This window comes from Mirounga leonina, unplaced genomic scaffold, assembly GCF_011800145.1.
Source record: "Mirounga leonina isolate KUSES-001 unplaced genomic scaffold, KU_Mleo_1.0 Mir_200, whole genome shotgun sequence".
Taxonomy (NCBI): Eukaryota; Metazoa; Chordata; class Mammalia; order Carnivora; family Phocidae; genus Mirounga; species Mirounga leonina.
In genome coordinates, this window is record NW_023270503.1 from 5,723,883 (window position 1) to 5,740,090 (window position 16,208).

A 16,208-nucleotide genomic window follows, 5' to 3' on the forward strand; every position below is an offset into this window, starting at 1 on the left:
TAGATAAAATCTTAAAAAGAAAAAAAAAATTTTGTATCACCCCTTGCCCCTGGCGCTCTCCCCTGCTCTCACGGTTTCCACAGCACAGTCACAATTTATCAATCTATTTTACTTACTCGCTTACTGTCTTACCATCTCCCAACACCGAAACCAAAGTTCTACAAAGCTGATATATTTGCCCATTTTGTTAACTGTTATTTCCCCAAGTCTAGAACAGTGCCCAGCCCATGGTGAGGGGGGGGGCACCCACTAATTAAATACTTGCTGAAAAAACAAATATAAAAAGATTCTTTCTCTGCGCCAGGCATCGTACCTTGCACAGCTCATCTCGCTTACTGTGAACAACAATCCTGTTATAATCACCATTTTAAGAAACTGTTGCTAAGACAGGTTACACCACTTGCCCAAGGATGCACAGCTAGCCAGGAAAGGGGTGGGGCTTGAACCCAGGCCGTCAAGTGCCCAGAATCTGTGCTCCTACCTACAAGGTGCTGCTCACCCTCCCAGCCTCTTATCCAAATACAGGAGCAGCGCTGTACAGGCCAGCAGAGCTTTCCAGAACAAGACCAAGAATACCCACTGTGGGGGCACCTGACCAGCTCAGTCGGTAGAGGATGCGAGTCTTTTTTCTTTAAAGATTATTTATTTATTTATTTATTTGAGAGAGAGACTGAGAGAGAAAGAGAGAGAGAGCACATGAGAGGGGGGAGGGTCAGAGGGAGAAGCAGACTCCCCGCTGAGCAGGGAGCCCGATGCGGGACTCGATCCAGGGACTCCAGGATCATGACCTGAGCCGAAGGCAGTGGCTTAACCAAGTGAGCCACCCAGGTGCCCCAAGCATGGGAGTCTTGATCTTGGGATCATGAGTTCGACCACTGTATCAGGGACAGAATTTACTTTTTTTTTTTTAAGATTTTATTTATTCACTTGAGACAGAGATACAGAGAGAGAAAGAGCATGAGCAGGGGGAGAGGCAGAGGGAGAGGGAGAAGCAGGCTCCCCGCTAAGCAGGGAGCCCGATGCGGGGCTCGATCCCAGGACCCTGGGACCATGACCTAAGCCAAAGGCAGCCACTTAACCATCTGAGCCGCCCAGGAGTCCCGAGAATTTAATAAAAAAGAGAGAGAGAAATCCAGCCTGTGATTAAAGTGGGGAAGAGGAGCAGGAGCGGCCAGCCCAGGCAGTGGACCCCAGGAGCCCACTCCTGCTCCTCTTCCTCAGAAAGGGCAAGTGTGACTTTCAGAACACAAGCCCAGCCTAGTTCGGCAGCCACCGGGTGACAGAGGCCCGTTAGCTGTGACAAGTGGGCCTGGGGCTTTGACGAGCAGGGCGCTAAGCGAACAAATCCTGCCAGACCAGGAAACTGCTTAAACCAAACAGGGCCTGAGAGGAAGTTTAGTTTAAGCTGTGAGATGCCCAAGACAAGGGCTGGTCATCTGAGGCCACGTAAGTCTCCTTCTAAGAAGAGTCAGAAGCCTAGGGACCAAAGGTGGGGGGGCGCAAACGAACCAGTTTCCACCAGTCACGTGGCAAATCGTAGCCCCGCGTGGCCGGCCACTCACAGGTATGGGGAAGAAATGATATCCTTGGCTTTGGGTTCTTTTTACCTTTTTTTTTTTTTTTTTTTAACTACTTCCTAAAACTCTCAAAATTATCAAAGATGCAGTTGCAAGACTGGCCCAGCGCTTTGTCTCTACTGCTCACCTCTCCTCATAAACCACCAGACCAACCACACATAAAAAGTTTCCTATCCCCTGAAGAGACAAGTTTCCATTTGCTAATGGATTCTTCCTCACTCTGTTCTGTCCCCTGCGCCAGGGTGCGTCAGGGCCACCAAAGGGAATCTCCCCAGGGACTTACATTCTTTCTCCTGAAATTCACCACCACCATTTGAGATACAACTGTGCCTACAAGTCGTCCGCACCAGGCCCAAATGGGACCCACTACGTTGCCTTTCTAACCAGAGCGCTTTTGAAACAGAAGCCAGATTTTTTGAGATGGACTCAGTAAGAGCCTTGGCTGTGAACCCGCTTCCCCCTACCTCCCCCACACAAGGATGCTCCTCTCCCCATCTTCCTTCCCCACTAGGAGCCATCCACCTCCCGCTGTGCCTCCTTTCTGCTGCAAATGGTCACCTGCTAATCTGGATTCCACCCACTTGGGTCTCATCTGTCTTCTTTACAACTTTGAGGTCAAACGGTGTGGAAAAGGAGAGATTTTTCAAACTGTTTTCCACCTAGCGTTAGTTCTTCCAAAACGCCGGGTGTTACCAAAGCCTTTTCTGACCCCTCTGCTCCAGACAAGACCCAAGGTCAAGCAGATTTCGGAGGGGTACAGAGAAATGAACACGAATGTGAACTCGGACAATTCTAGATTTGAACCCCAGCTCCACCAATTACTGTGTGACTTTGGGCCTTATTTCCTCATCCACAAAGTGGGCTAGTAAAGTTATCATTACTGAAGAGTTAACAGAGAGAACATCTGTAAAAAGCTTGATTTGTTAAGGTTGGGCAAGTCTGCCTCTGGTTAGCTGTTACTGAGGGAGGAGGACATGGGGAGCCCAAGAAACCATATTCCTAGGATCTGGCCTTCCCTTCCCAGTTGGCAATAAACTCATAGACTAGAAACCCAAGGAGCTGGTCAAAGCTGACCCCCAACTCAATGCTATCAGAGCACCCTACAGCTTACGAGTCGTCTAGCCTCCTCCAGACAAAATGGCAGCCAACAGCTTCCACAGGCCCAGTGTCTGGAACTGCCACAGGGTCACAGCTCACTAAGCGAATACATTCTAGGCTGCCCCGAGGTTGTGTATCTCAGACCATCTGCTCAGACCTCACTGCCCCGCCCCCCATCTCTTTGCTCTCCCCTAAGGGAAGAAAACCTTGAAAAGCACAGTGTCCTCTAGTCTATATTCCCAAAAAGACTCACAAGTCAGAGCCCCTGGTCTGGGAAGGATGGGGCCAGGCAGAGTAGTTCAGCAAGAAGGGGGTTTCCCATGTCTATTTCTCAGCTTTGTTTCCCATAAGTGGCATCTAGATACTCATACCTGGTATCAGCAGCCCCACTTCTGAGTTGGCAACCTCAGTTCTCAGGGCCCCTTCCCCCTGCAAGAGGCCCAGGGTCCCCCCCCCCCCCCCACCTTGGCAGGCTGAGGCTGCCAGGCCTTTCACAGGAGAGAACGGAGTTTCAGTTAGCAGAGCGAAGGCTGGCGGCACACAGCCCAGCTTGGTTCAAATCAAGAAACATTTCCCAAGTCCCTGCACACCTCAGGATGTAGAGATGAGTCACTATGCGGCCCGACGGGCTTTCATTCACACCCTCACCAGTACCTTCTAGTGGTTTACTCATCTACAAACTCCTCCCAGAAGCCGACTTTCTTTACTCTTTACTTATTACTCTGGTATCCCAGAACACTGCCTGGCATGTAACTGGCGGGCAATACCTACTGAGTTACTACAGGAGTTCTTTACCATGGTCCAACTCCAGGGAAACAGTCTTGTTTCCAAACTCTTGCCTACATCCTTGACCTCAGGGCACATCACTCACGGCCAACCAGGGTCTTCATGGACCACCACTTCCCACTGACCTCTGGCACGCTGGCCTCCTTTCCTGTCTTTGAAAACACCAGGCTCATTTCTGTCTCAAGGCTCTTCCACAAGTTGGTCCCTCGGCCTGGAATACTCTTCACCCAGGTTTTCATAAGGCCGCTGCTTTCTCATCTGTTCGAGACTCAGCTCAAATGTCACTTCTGGGAAGGAGGCCTTTCCTGGCCACCCAAGCTAAAGCAGCAACCCTCTCCCCGACCCCATTACCCTCACCCACTTCCAGGTTCCTTTCTCCCAGGCTCCCTTCCCTGTCTGCTGGCTCTGGTCTTTCTATTCCCACTAAAGGAATCGCTCTGTCTTCTCACTGCTTCTTTTTAGGGCCTAAAACAGTGCCTGGTACATAGGAGATGCTCAACAGTCACTGAATGAATTGACAGAAGGGAGAAATAAACAGCAAATTCAGGATAGGGAAAGATTTCCACACTTTAAATATCTTACAATTTTACTTGTCAATTATAATATCTGGGGTTTTTTTGTTTGTTTTTTTTTTTTTTTCAAAAAAGACAGAAAGGGGGTGGGGATGATTTAACAAAGCCAAAAAATAAAAATAAAGAAAAAATGGGGGAGAAGAACAGAGGCCAAGAAGATTGGAAAAAAACAAGATATGTACCCAGGAGTACGATTTTTAAGATAGCTATCATTCGAAAAGCATAAAATGGAGAGTTTAGCATTCCCATCACGAAAAGGATCCAGGCTCTTTGACCCAATAACTCCATTCCTGGGAATTATCCCAAGGAAATGAATTCAGAACTGGAACAAAAATAAAGTCGCCTGTACAAAGATGATTACAGTCACATTGTTTATAATAGCAGAAATCTGGAAACAACCGAAATGTCCAATAATAGGGGAAATGCTTTGGCAAATTACGGCATGTCCGCTGGATGGAATATCATGCAGCAATTAAAATGACCAAACAGTGCTGAGAGGAGGTTAAAAAGTTTTGAATCCAGGGACACCTGGGTGGCTAAGCAGGGAGCCTGCTTCTCCCTCTCCCTCTGCCTGCCACTTCCCATGCTTGTGCTCTGTCAAATAAATTTTAAAAAAAAGTACTGAATCCCTTCTAAGTACCAGGCACTGTCCAACCCACCTTCCTTATCTCAGCAACACTTCACAGGAGTCCAAAAGAAACCTATTCCTATTCCCTTTTAACTAACAAGGAAACTGAGGTTCAGAAAGCTAAAGAATTTGCCCAAGGTCATAGAGCTAGCAAGAAGAGTCCTGACGTGTACGTGACCTTCTGCCCCCAGAGCCCATGCACACCCTGAGGTCCTCACCGTACCCCTACATGTCCTCCTTAGTGCTCAAGACTGTCCTTTCCCGATCATGACTGTGTTGGGGAGGCCAATCCAGATCTGAAACAGCTAGCAAAAAAGCGTCAGGGCACCTGAGAAATGCTTGTGAGAATACAGCAAGAAGCAAAACAAAATGACAAAGGAAACCACCTTTTGGGGGGCAAGAAAGCACAAAGAAAAGAAGCCAGAGGGTTGTCAGCAAGACCAGGCATCAGGAAGGATGGAGCAGAACCGTGAGACACGAAGCCTTAAGGACAAGCAAGCCAGGAGCTTCTGGAAACTGGGTCTGCCCTTCCTCACCCACTCTTCTCCCTGGGCCCGCACTTAGCAGTGTTCAATAAATGTTGGCTGAAATACACACATCTCATGGTATGTGGATAAAGCAAGAGAAAAGACAGAAGAGGAGATACTAGAGTCAGGGAGATGAGTGGGCTGGAAATGGGGACCGCCACAGTGTGACCGCGGGCTGTGGTGGCCCACAGTGCAGTGGTAGGACTAAGGAAGGCGATGCGCCATTCCTGGACTTCATCATCTGAGAACAGATGTCAGGTGCAGGCAGGAGATTTGGCTTAGCTGGTGGCATGGCCTCCCTGCTAGAAGCCAGAGCAAGCTTCTGGAGGAAACAGAGACAGTCATTTCATGGGAAAAAGTATAGAGATTCCTCCCGCCTGCTGGGGTAGGTACAGCTCTGCTCGGAGGCAGAGGGCTGGACCAGAAGACCTCCCCGAGTCACTGTGCTTTCTTAAGGCCAACCAACCGCCCAGCGCCACCACTCCCAAAACCAGACTTACTTAGAGGGCAAATGCCATAGATGACCCAAGACGGGATAGAGCTGGTTATTACTGAAAATGGGGGATCGCTATGTGGGAGTTCATCCTACCATTCTCTCTACTTTTGTACATGTTTGAACAGTTCCATAATAGAGTTCTCAAAACATGTAAACTCAAACCCAGGCATTTCATCTAAAAATCACCAGGGCCTGGCCCAGGCTTTGGGGCTGCCCTCTGGATCCCAGACAAAGCCACCAGAGTCTTAAAAAATTATTCTATGCCAACAGATTTTTCAGGAAGAAGAGAAAGGAATTTGCAAACGCAAGGCAGGCAGTAGAAGCAGGTCACTGAGACTGTCCGTGTTTAAGTCACAGCTTGGGCTCTCCTTGGCTGTGTGCCTCTGAGCAAGTCACTTAACCTCTCTGTACCTCAGTTTCTTCCTCTGTAAAATGGGGATAACAATAGGACCTTCCTCACAAGGTTGCTGGGTGGAGTAAGTGGCACATAAAACTACTACCAGGGGGGCCAGGCATGGAGTAAGCTTGCCGTAAAAGTCAGCTGTTATGATACATCCACGGATACTCACGTAACTGTGCATCCATTTGATCAGTAATCTGGAGAAAATGAAAAAGAGCAAAACTAGTCCTCTACTTCTGAGACCTCAGGCAGTGGTGTGAGAATAGTGCGTCCAGCGTACCTAGAGTGGCCCCGGCAGACCCAGGCCTCCACTGGCCAAGGGGCTAGAGAGCGCTCCTCCTTTCAAAAAGCCAGCAGGAGAAACAGGAAGCTGCTTCCTTTCCTTTCCATTCTGAGCCAGCATTTCCTTTTTTGTTTTAAAAAGCATTCCTTGTCTGCAGCCCAGCCCTTCCCCTGCCCTCAGCAGCCCCAGGCTCAAACACACCCACAGCCATCTGCATTTCTCTTGGATTGTTTTCTGCCCACCAGCAAGGTCACGAGGTTCCTGGTAGACCCTGAGTGAGCATGCCCTTGACACCAGGCTAACTGGCTTGCGGGGCCAGGGGCAGGAGCAAGGACTCCAGGCACCCAGACCTCTCCGGGCCTGCTTTCCTCACCTACTTGGAAGGATTAAGTGCTAGTGTGGTGCCTACAACACACTCTGCCTCCCTCTGGAAAGCACCTCCCTTGACAAAAGGCAACCCCACACAGCTTGGTAAGTCTAGGGAGTCACCAACCTCTCCTCAACCCACCTGATTTAAACTGAAATCTCAAATGGGACCCCAGCACCATAAAAACATAAAGCTTAGCTGAAACTAAGGCTACACTTTCTTGCCTCTTTCCCTGTTCATGGCTTAAGGAAGTATTTCCCCAACTATGTTCAGTGGAATAAAGAGCCCTGGATAAATAATAAGTTTGGGAACACTTGTGGCAGGACTTCTCAGAGCCTTTAAAACACTAATCATCTTCAGGAATCTCCAGGAGGGAGAGGGCTGATGTGGCACATTCTCAACCCCAAGAAGGGCTCTTTCACAGATACAGTATAGGAAAAGCTGCATTAAGCCCTTTCAAGGGCCCCAGACTGGAGGGAGGGGGCTCTCAAGACAGCGCCCAATGATGGAGAACACTCAAGTCACTTTTTAAATATGCCTGTAACTTTTTCCCCAGCCAGTAAAAACTCTGAATGCACCATGAATAAAGCTGGTCCGGCCCTACCATGCCCAAACCAAACCCTTGGGACTCAAAACCTCCAGGTGTCATGCTGAAGAAAGCCCACCACTCTATAAGCAGTTTATCTCACCAGAAAAGCAAAACCCTCACCAATGTTACAGAGTGGAGTCTGTAGTTCATTCTGTGCAAAAAGTTACTTTTCCTAACCATAGCTGGTCTTTCCACGGACTTCAGTATGCTTTCCTTCCCCCTCTTTTTTTTTTTTTAATTTTAAACACAAGTCTTAATTCATTCTTGCAATTATTCTGTGGGTGGAAAAATGAAAAGGGAGAGAAAAATGGCAAGCAAACAGGATACTTGAGCTCCATTATTTTGAAAGGCAATCTGCCCAGTTAAAGCACACTGCTGCCCACCAAGGCCAGAATGGCAGAGAAATAGAGATGCATACAAATATATAGGTTTTATATGTGGCCGCAGCTCAAATTGAGGCTTTTTCGATGCAGATGAGAAACAGTCATGCCTAGGAACAAATGACAAAGCATTTCTGATCCAAGCATCTATCCCCAGAGAACCCCTCTGCATCTCTACCTGGGGTCTGCGATAGGGCAGAAAGCCAAGATAGACACAAAGACATTGGATTAAAAGGTTGTATCTTCTGGAAGTGTTAGCAAATCATTTATAATGTTACCTTGACATTAAAACCAACAACAGTGTATTGTGGCAGATAATGCAACATCTGCACAAATTTAAGACAAACAGCAGGCCCTACAGGAGTAAAAGTTCACACGCACCCAAGTCCCAGGGGATCTTTCAGTGGAAGGATGAGAAGCCCTTGAAAGTACATAGTCAGGTTCAAAGACTCAGAGAGCCCATTCTGACTGAGCCCGCCCATTGGCTGGGCTGGTTTTCAAAAAAGGGCCCACCCACAGGATACCCCAAGCTGTTCCCCAAGAATCTCTCCACTGCCCAGGGTCCCCAAGACACCGTGATCAGGGCGGGAAGGCAAACCCATCTGCTTGCTTTTGCAGGAAACTCTTGGAAGTGGAGGACCCCAGCAGCACAGGATGGGAGGAAGCAGGCTTCTGCCATCAGTCTACATGGCCCCTGTGGTCTGAATCCCAGCCCAGTCCTCGGTCCCTCCTCCACCCTTTGACATGGTTAATTCTCTCATGGGATTCCTGCCGAGTCACTTCCCCCTCAGGCCTTCAGCCTCCTCACCTGCCTGCACAATGACAGGGCTGGACTAGATGGAAAGCCCAAGATCCTTTGAAACCCTCTTGCCAAGACACCCCAAATAGCTATCTGATCAGTATTTGTGGTTGGTGAGGAAAACGAGGCTCCAGCTCAGTGGCATGACTTTCATGAGCTCCTGGGGATAAAGACCTCACCGCACAGAGGCGCCCAACTTGATACCCAGCACCCCCTCTGCTGTCTTGGGCCAAGGAACGTTCCCTCTTCTATTCTAATTGGTCAGCCCAAGCCCCCTCCCAACTTTGCTGCAGGCAACCGCAAAACTAGAACCCACAGTCCTTGACACATACCCCAGAACCTCAGCTACGGCAGCTGCAAAACTAGAACCCATAATTTCTGACAAAGAACCCAGTACCTCAGCCTCGGGGACCATGTCCTTCCTGTCTCCTGTTCAGTCCTCGATCTCATGGTGGATGCAGATGCAGGCGCAAAGGGGTAAATGCATAAAGGCTAACATTTTATTATAAATCCTGGCATTCATGTTGGGGAAGGGGCAATATATTATGCCCCAAAGATTTTATTTTATTTTATTTTGAGGGAGGGAGAGCATGAGGTGGGGGGGGAGGGGGAAGTGCACGCGCACACAAGCAGGGGGGAGGGGCAGAGGGAGAAACAGACTCCCCGCTGAGCAGGGATCTCCACGCGGGGCTCGATCCCAGGACCGTGGGATCATGACCTGAGCCGAAGGCAGGCGTTTCACTGACTGAACCACCCAGGCACCCCTATGCCCTAAAGATTTTAAAGAATAGGATTAGGCTTGCATGTGTTCCTATACTTTGAGCCAGAAAATTCTACTTCTAGGAAGCTACTCTCTGCAGCAGGATTTATAAAAGCAAGACTTGAAAACAGCCTGAATGGGGGCGCCTGCGTGGCTCAGTCGTTTAGCGTCTGCCTTCAGCTCGGGTCATGATCCCAGGGTCCTGGGATCGAGTCCGGGATCGGGCTCCCTGCTCAGTGGGAAGCCTGCTTCTCCCTCTTCCACTCCCCCTGCTTGTGTTCCCTCTCTCTCTGTCAAATAAATAAATAAAATCTTTAAAAAAAAAGAAAACAGCCTGAATGGCCAACACTGGGAGGACTGGTTCGATGAACTGATGGTATGACCACACAATGCAGCCACCAACAGTGATGATGTGTATCTGTGTGTACTGATGTAGAGAGAAGATACTGCATTATAAAGCAATGCACATGGTATGCTCTACAAATATATACGTGCACGCCGTATGCAAATGCAGAGGACAGAAACACTGGGAGAATATACAGCAAAATGTTAATAAGAATTAACCAGATCTGAGAGGTGGCATTATGGGTGTTTTTTTTTTCTTTTGTTCATCCGTATTTTCTTTTTTACACCGAACACAGACCATTATGTGTATTTCTAAAATATTTTTGTAAAAAGTAGAAAGCTAAAGAATAGTTTGCACATCAGAGGGCTTATTCAGAAAGAATAAGGCAGGTATCCATTAAAAAAATTATGAGCAAGCTGATCTCCAGGCAGCTTCTCGTTTCTCAGAGTGACGCCAGCCCAGAGCTGGTTGCATCACAGACCTGTCTTGGAGGATGTGCCGGGCTGCACTTTAGGGAAGCAGACCCAAGCCCAGCTCAGAGGCTTCACAGCCTGGGGTGGCCACCAGCAGGCCCAGTCATCGGGAACGGAGCCACCCAACCAACACCCCTGCGCTGGCCACTTTCCAGGGCTCAGCAGCCACGATCCTGATCAGAAGGGCCAGCATGGCTGCCAGCAGCAGTTGCAAAGTTCAGAATGTAGGTTCCGGAGACCAGGCAACCCAGGCCCGGGCGCCTACTCGCTCAGTCTCCTAGGCCTCTGAGCTGCGATGTCTTCATTTGCAAAATGAGAATAAACCCTCGTAAGGCAATATAAGCCAAGGGCCTGACAGAGTGCTCCACCCAGAACAGGTGAACAAGACTGTTTCTGTCCCGTGTCTGCCCCCACCGTGCTGGCAGGCCATTCCCATAACCCCAAAGAAGCCTACATGGCTTTCTCTTCGAACTGAATGTGAGAGAAGATTCCAATCCGTCTGTTCTGAAAAAGATATATACTTTTTAAAAAGCACAGCTTAGAGAGGCTTGGTCGCAGGTGTTGCTACATCCCCCCACGGCTGCAGACACCGCCACTGAGGACCAGGCCCTCTGCAGTCCCTCTCCAGACCACAGCCAGCAGGCAGGTCCAGAATACTTGTGGTGGGGAATGCAGCTCCCCAGAATGTGGGGCCAGCTCAGAGGGGAAGGAGGCCTTCCCACTAGTGTCCCCAGGTAGCAAACTGGCAGCCTCCTGGCACTCACATGAACTTAGGCTGCAGACTCGGGTGAGGCCTTCCTCCAGCACCATCCAGCCCTCCCCAGCCTCGAAAACGGTAGCACCCTCTCCAGGCCACCGTTGAGGAACACCGGGGGCAAGTTCCACCAGGGAAAATTGCCAAGGCAAAAGGAGACACCAAAGGGGACAGTGCCCCATCTCTGCATCCCTCCAGCAGGAGGCTGAAACTCTGGCAATGGAGCAGAAGGAGAGAAACGCCCCACTCTGGAGCAATGGCTGGTGGGGAAAGGGAAACCAGCTTTCGCTCATAGTTCTGCCGGGGACATAATTTGGGACACCAAGACTCTGGGAATATTTCCCAAACAACAGAAGGCTAGCCTGGCCAACCGTTCGGTCATATTCCTGATCCCTAAGCACTCAGCAAGCCACGTTACTGGACGCAGTAACGGTTCACCTGCCTGGCTCCCCAGTGGACTCAAAAGTGTACCCCAAAGACCAGGAGAGCATCCTCCTTATCTCAGAATCCTTGCCAGGATGGCTGCAGTTAGCTCAGCAGGCAAACCAGTAATAACTGAAGGTGTGTCCAGTGAACAGATGTTCATGCAAGCCCAAGGGCCTGATCTGTGAGGACGAAGGGCAGCCCTCTCCTTTCCAGCAGTTCTGGGGCGGGGGGGGGGGGGGGTGGGGGGTTGGGACCACAGGGAGAGCTCAGGTACTCCACACAGCAGGGTTCTAACCTCTGCGTCACCCACAATCAAGCTGGGTGAAAGGCGAACCCCACTGACCTTCTGAGTAGCATCAAGTCCTCCCCTGGGCGCCTCCTGGCTCCCGGGCCACGCCTCAGCGAAGGGGCCAAAACGCAGACTGTACCTACCACAGCTCCCCAACGTCACCTTCCAGAAAGGCCCATGGGCAAGATCCTCTGGGGACTCCTTCCTCCAAGTCACTTGCATAGCAGGGATTTCTCTCTATAAGAGCACAAGGTGGGAAACTTGGTATGCCTTAGCCTCTTCTGGAAAGTACTAGCAGGTAGGCAGAAAAGGACAAAGTTACGACGCCACTAAACGTGAATCTTCACGAGGCACTGCTATCTCCCCAGAGCCCAGCACAGACTCGGCCCACAAAGGATGAATACATGAGGGAATGAACTGGCTGGCCTGGGGCTCCAAGCCCAGCTGTGAGGCCAGCCAGGTGTCCCGACGTGAGCACATCTGGGAACGAGAACATTCTATCCTGCCTCGGTGGAGTTCTCAGACCCCCTAGGAGGGTCTGATGGAGCCAGGGAACCAGCTTCCGCTAGGATGAAGTAGCCTCACAACTCTGTTTACAAATTCAGGCTCTGAGTTCAGATTTTGTCTCCCTCCTTCCCCATCTAGAGAGAAGAAACTGTGTGGTGAAGGTTGGTGGATTTCCAGGAAATACTAGGAGACTGAGAAGGGTCCAGCACACTGGCTAGCAGGTAGAAGGCAAACATTAAAACCCCGGCTCCTTCCACTCTTTCGAATCCAAACAGGACCACTACACAAAGAAAGTCCTCACAGGGCAGCTGGACATGCTGACCCCCACACATCATCACAACCTGCAATCTCGGGCACCAGCAGCTGAGCAGGTCAGAGACTTCCAGGGGCATCCCACATGCTGTTTCTGCCAGCAAGCACTTAGTGAACAAAGGCCAGAGTGTGCTGGGGTTCCTAACATGCTGGGAGAAGTTGGGCGCAGTTGCGTAAGCCAAGCCCTCTGGTCAGCCCCTTCCTTCAAAGGCCAGGAATCCAGTGTTGCAAGCATAGTCTCTGAGGGCCCTGGCCTGGAATATGATGGGAGAGGAGCTTGCAGAACAGAAAAGAAAGCCAGAGCGGACATCACCACTGCCCTGCTTACCTCACTACATGCTGGTGGGACTGTCTCCTGGCCTGGGTCGCCCACCTCCAGGAAACAAGAGCCAGCTCTATCGAAGTACCTTCTCCTGAAGGTGGCCTGGGTTGTGAATGCCACTGAACCCTCCCTCGGGAAAGTTTATAGGCAGAATCTTCTGGTAGTAAGACACGGACTTACAGACTCGCAACACTGCAGGTTTCTGTGGTCTCATCCCCATTTTACAGATGGGAAAGCTTGAGGTTCAGAAGTCATGGGACTTGCCCAAGGTCACACAGACCCCCAAACCTGAACTCAAAACTGTCCGCCACACTGTCCCTATCAGCAGAATTCTTTGACTACTTCCCCCCTATTTTATCAGTTTGGTAAATCTGGGTTTTAGAACTATTTTTAAACAAGGGCATATGTAACAAATGTTTGATTCTACCCAACTGAGGGCCCTTCACTAAACCACTGAATTTAGAGCCACAAGAGCCTGAAGAGATCCACTGCAACCTCCCTGTCAAGGTTAGGAGGCTCAGGCCTCCAGGGTGAAGAGACGCATTCAAACTAGCTGGAGGCAGCCCTAGGGAACCAGTTCCTGGGGTCTAAATTCCCATCCCAAAAAACAAACCAGGTGCTGCCTTTTCAGGGAGTGGGGTGGACCCAAATCCACATCACAATAGAGAGAACAGGGAGCTGGGTATTTCCCCTTTGGACCTTTGCGTGGGTTTCTGGCCTCTGAATAAACACAGCCCAGAGATCCAAAGAGCTGGATGCTTTGGGTGTCCTGATGGCATACCTTTGCCAAAACGAACAACCCTGAAAGTCAGCGTACCTAGTGGGCAAGGCACCATTTCCAGGGAACAAACAGTAACTGGTTCTCCCGTATCCACTCTGTGAACCAGGAGCTCTTCAGAGCGACACAGCGGACAATCCGAGAGAGGCCCACACAGAGAACTTTCTCTCATCTCAGTAACACAGCCGTCCAACCAGACACATGCTGCCCAACGATGATCCCTCCTCCGACAACTAAGCCACACAGGCCCCCTACTGTGTCAGTTTAAAAACTGAACTTTGCTGGTTAAACACATTCGGCTGTGTTCAAGAAACCAGTTTCTCTCACCACTTGGAAAACAGCAGCATGCGTGCAAGAAGGGACAGCTGCGGGGGGGGGGGGGGGGGGGTTAGTTCGTTTGTTTTTTAAGCAAAGCCCTGGTCATCACTGCTATAGCAACCAGAACAAAAAGAAGAATAGCCAGCACTGATTAGATGCTTCCAATGTCCCTGGTTTTGTAGCTCTTAAGAAAACAGAACTGCAGGAGAGAAGTCACCCCCAAGCATTTTGGATCAAACAGGGATTCGGGCTTCTGGTGTGCTCAAATCACTGACTGGCGGAGGCAATCAGCAATAAGCGGTTGGGGGGTGGGGAGCAGAGAGGTTGAGAAATGAAGGTTCTAATAAAACAAAACATCCCCAGATCTGCAAAGGCTAGATGTACCAGTGCGAGGCAGAAAGAAGGCACTTCTTCAAGATGGGGTAGCAATGAAGTGGCGCCTGGCATTTCGCAGCCTTTCGAGTCTCTGGACAAAAGCTAGTTGGGAATGCACTAGTTTCCCTCTATTGTGTATGGGGGAGGGTGAAGACTCCCCCTTTCTGAGAACCCAACCACCCTTCTGACTGGTTCTTCCAAATCCTTTTAATACTGCACTTCCCGGCTATAATTTGAGGGAGGAGGGCCTGAGGATCATATTCTTCTTTACACTGGAGAGCAGCTCCTCCAGAACCCCTTAAATAGTGTCATCTTCCCACCAAAGGCGTCGTGCCCCAGCACACTCCTCCCTAAACCAAAATCCAGTGTGTGAGGAGGAGTGGGGGAGTCGGTGGGTAATTATATTTTGAGCAGAGAAATGCTGTGGCTGCGCGAACGGAAAGCACCAAATGCCTGAACAGTAAAAAATGCAGTTTCAGCAAACACGTTTTGAAAAGCGGCAGACAAAAATCCTGGAGGAGAGGAAAGGAAGGAACAAGCCGGAGTCCGGGGCGTGAGGGGAAGACAGAGAGACAGAGAATGGCGGGCCTGTGGTCACACTTCAGGGGGACCCCCCACGCCTCGGCACCCCGGCCCACGGCTGCTCGTCACAGTCACACAGGGAAAAGTCCAGCGTGTGACTCAGTGGGAGAATAAGTCCTGCAGCCCCGCAAATGGAAATGGGGTGGGGGCAGAGATGGGGAAGCATGGGATGCCCGCGCGCAGCCCACCCCGCCCACGGGCGCCTCCAGCCTCCACCCCAGTTCCCACTCCGCCCCTCCCCCCCCCAAATCCCGCCCAAGGTGAGGAGCTGGTCTAGGGTCCCCAAGCCGCCGCATCAGCGAGTGGAGGAAGGAGAGGAGGGGGCGACCCGAGCTCCAGGATGCATCTGGGAAGGAGTGCACCGGGGCAGCGAGGGAGGTGCGGTGCTGGGGGCCGCTTCCCGGGCGCGCGGCCCCCTTACCTCCAGGGTCCGGATCTCCTGCTGGGTGAGGTCGTTGGACACGGCACACTTGGTACGCAGCCCGCGCAGGCTGCCGATGGAGATGTCGATGAGCTTCTGGAGCTGGCCGCACTGCTGCAGCGCCCGGCTGGCTGCGGCCCCGGGGCCCCCGTCCGCGGCCGCCGCGTCCCCCCCGCCGCGGCCCTCCTTCTTCTCGCCCATCGCCGCCGCGCGCAGCGCCGCTCTATCCATGCCTCGGCATCGGGGCCGCGGGGTGGCCGAGGCGGGGAGCCCGGGGGGCGCGGGCGCCTCGGGAGGGAATCCGCGAGCCGGGAGGGCGGGACGAGGGGCGCCCCTCGGCGCAGCCGGAGCCCGGACGCGAGTACAACCGGCCGCCGAGCCCGCCGCTCCCGCCCGCCCAGCAGCGGCGGCAAAGCGAAAGGCGCGGCGACCCGACGGCTGCGGCTCCCGAAGCTTTTAAGTGGCAGCGGTGGCCGGGTCAGGGTAGCTGGGCATGCTGGGACTTGTAGTCCGCGCCGCGCACCTGCCGCCCGGCCCGCGCCCTCGGGGCCCGAATCCGCGCCCGGTGCCCTGAGCCCCGCGCCCGGCGGCCCAGAGCTTTCCCCCTCGGCGGCGGGCTCGGGCTGTGCGACACCGCCCCGCCCCTGCGCCCCGGGAGTGGCTGCTACGCGCCAGCTCCTCCCCCGGATGCCCGGAGCCGGGGGAGCCTCGTCTCCCCCGCCCTACCCACCCCCCACCAGCCCCCCCACACCATACTCCCGCCTTCAGCCTGGGGGCTTCCCACGACCCCCGGATGGGGCGGGGCAGGGGCCCGGAGGGTCCGCTTCCTGCAATTCTGCAGCCGCAGCTGAACCCTTGGAAGATGGGGACAGTGGAGGTTCCAGAATTTCTATGTGGGTTTAGGGGCCGCCATCTAGTGGGAAGGGGCCTAAAGTACTTGTCCTCCAGCTGGTTCGCAGAGCACTGGACTCGAGATTGTCTACGCCAAAGGGAATGCTCAGGCCTGGAGAAAGACGTCAGGGCTTTCTTCAGGAACTTATTTA

At 52.0% G+C, this 16,208-nt stretch overlaps 1 protein-coding gene across 6 annotated transcripts in view; it reads right to left on the minus strand.

Annotated features, from left to right (window-relative positions):
* The window catches only part of KSR1 (kinase suppressor of ras 1), a 146,650-nt gene extending 131,002 nt beyond the window's left edge, over positions 1-15,648 (minus strand). For 2 of the 6 annotated variants that reach the window (XM_035027752.1, XM_035027750.1), the window contains exon 1: positions 15,166-15,647. In XM_035027752.1, coding sequence (XP_034883643.1) covers positions 15,166-15,396 — 231 coding nt within the window. In that variant the 5' untranslated portion in view covers positions 15,397-15,647. Of the gene's footprint in view, positions 1-15,165 lie in introns of all 6 variants that reach the window. The other 4 variants (XM_035027755.1, XM_035027753.1, XM_035027754.1 and 1 more) reach the window with 4 other exon arrangements.
* Positions 15,649-16,208: the final 560 nt, after the last annotated feature.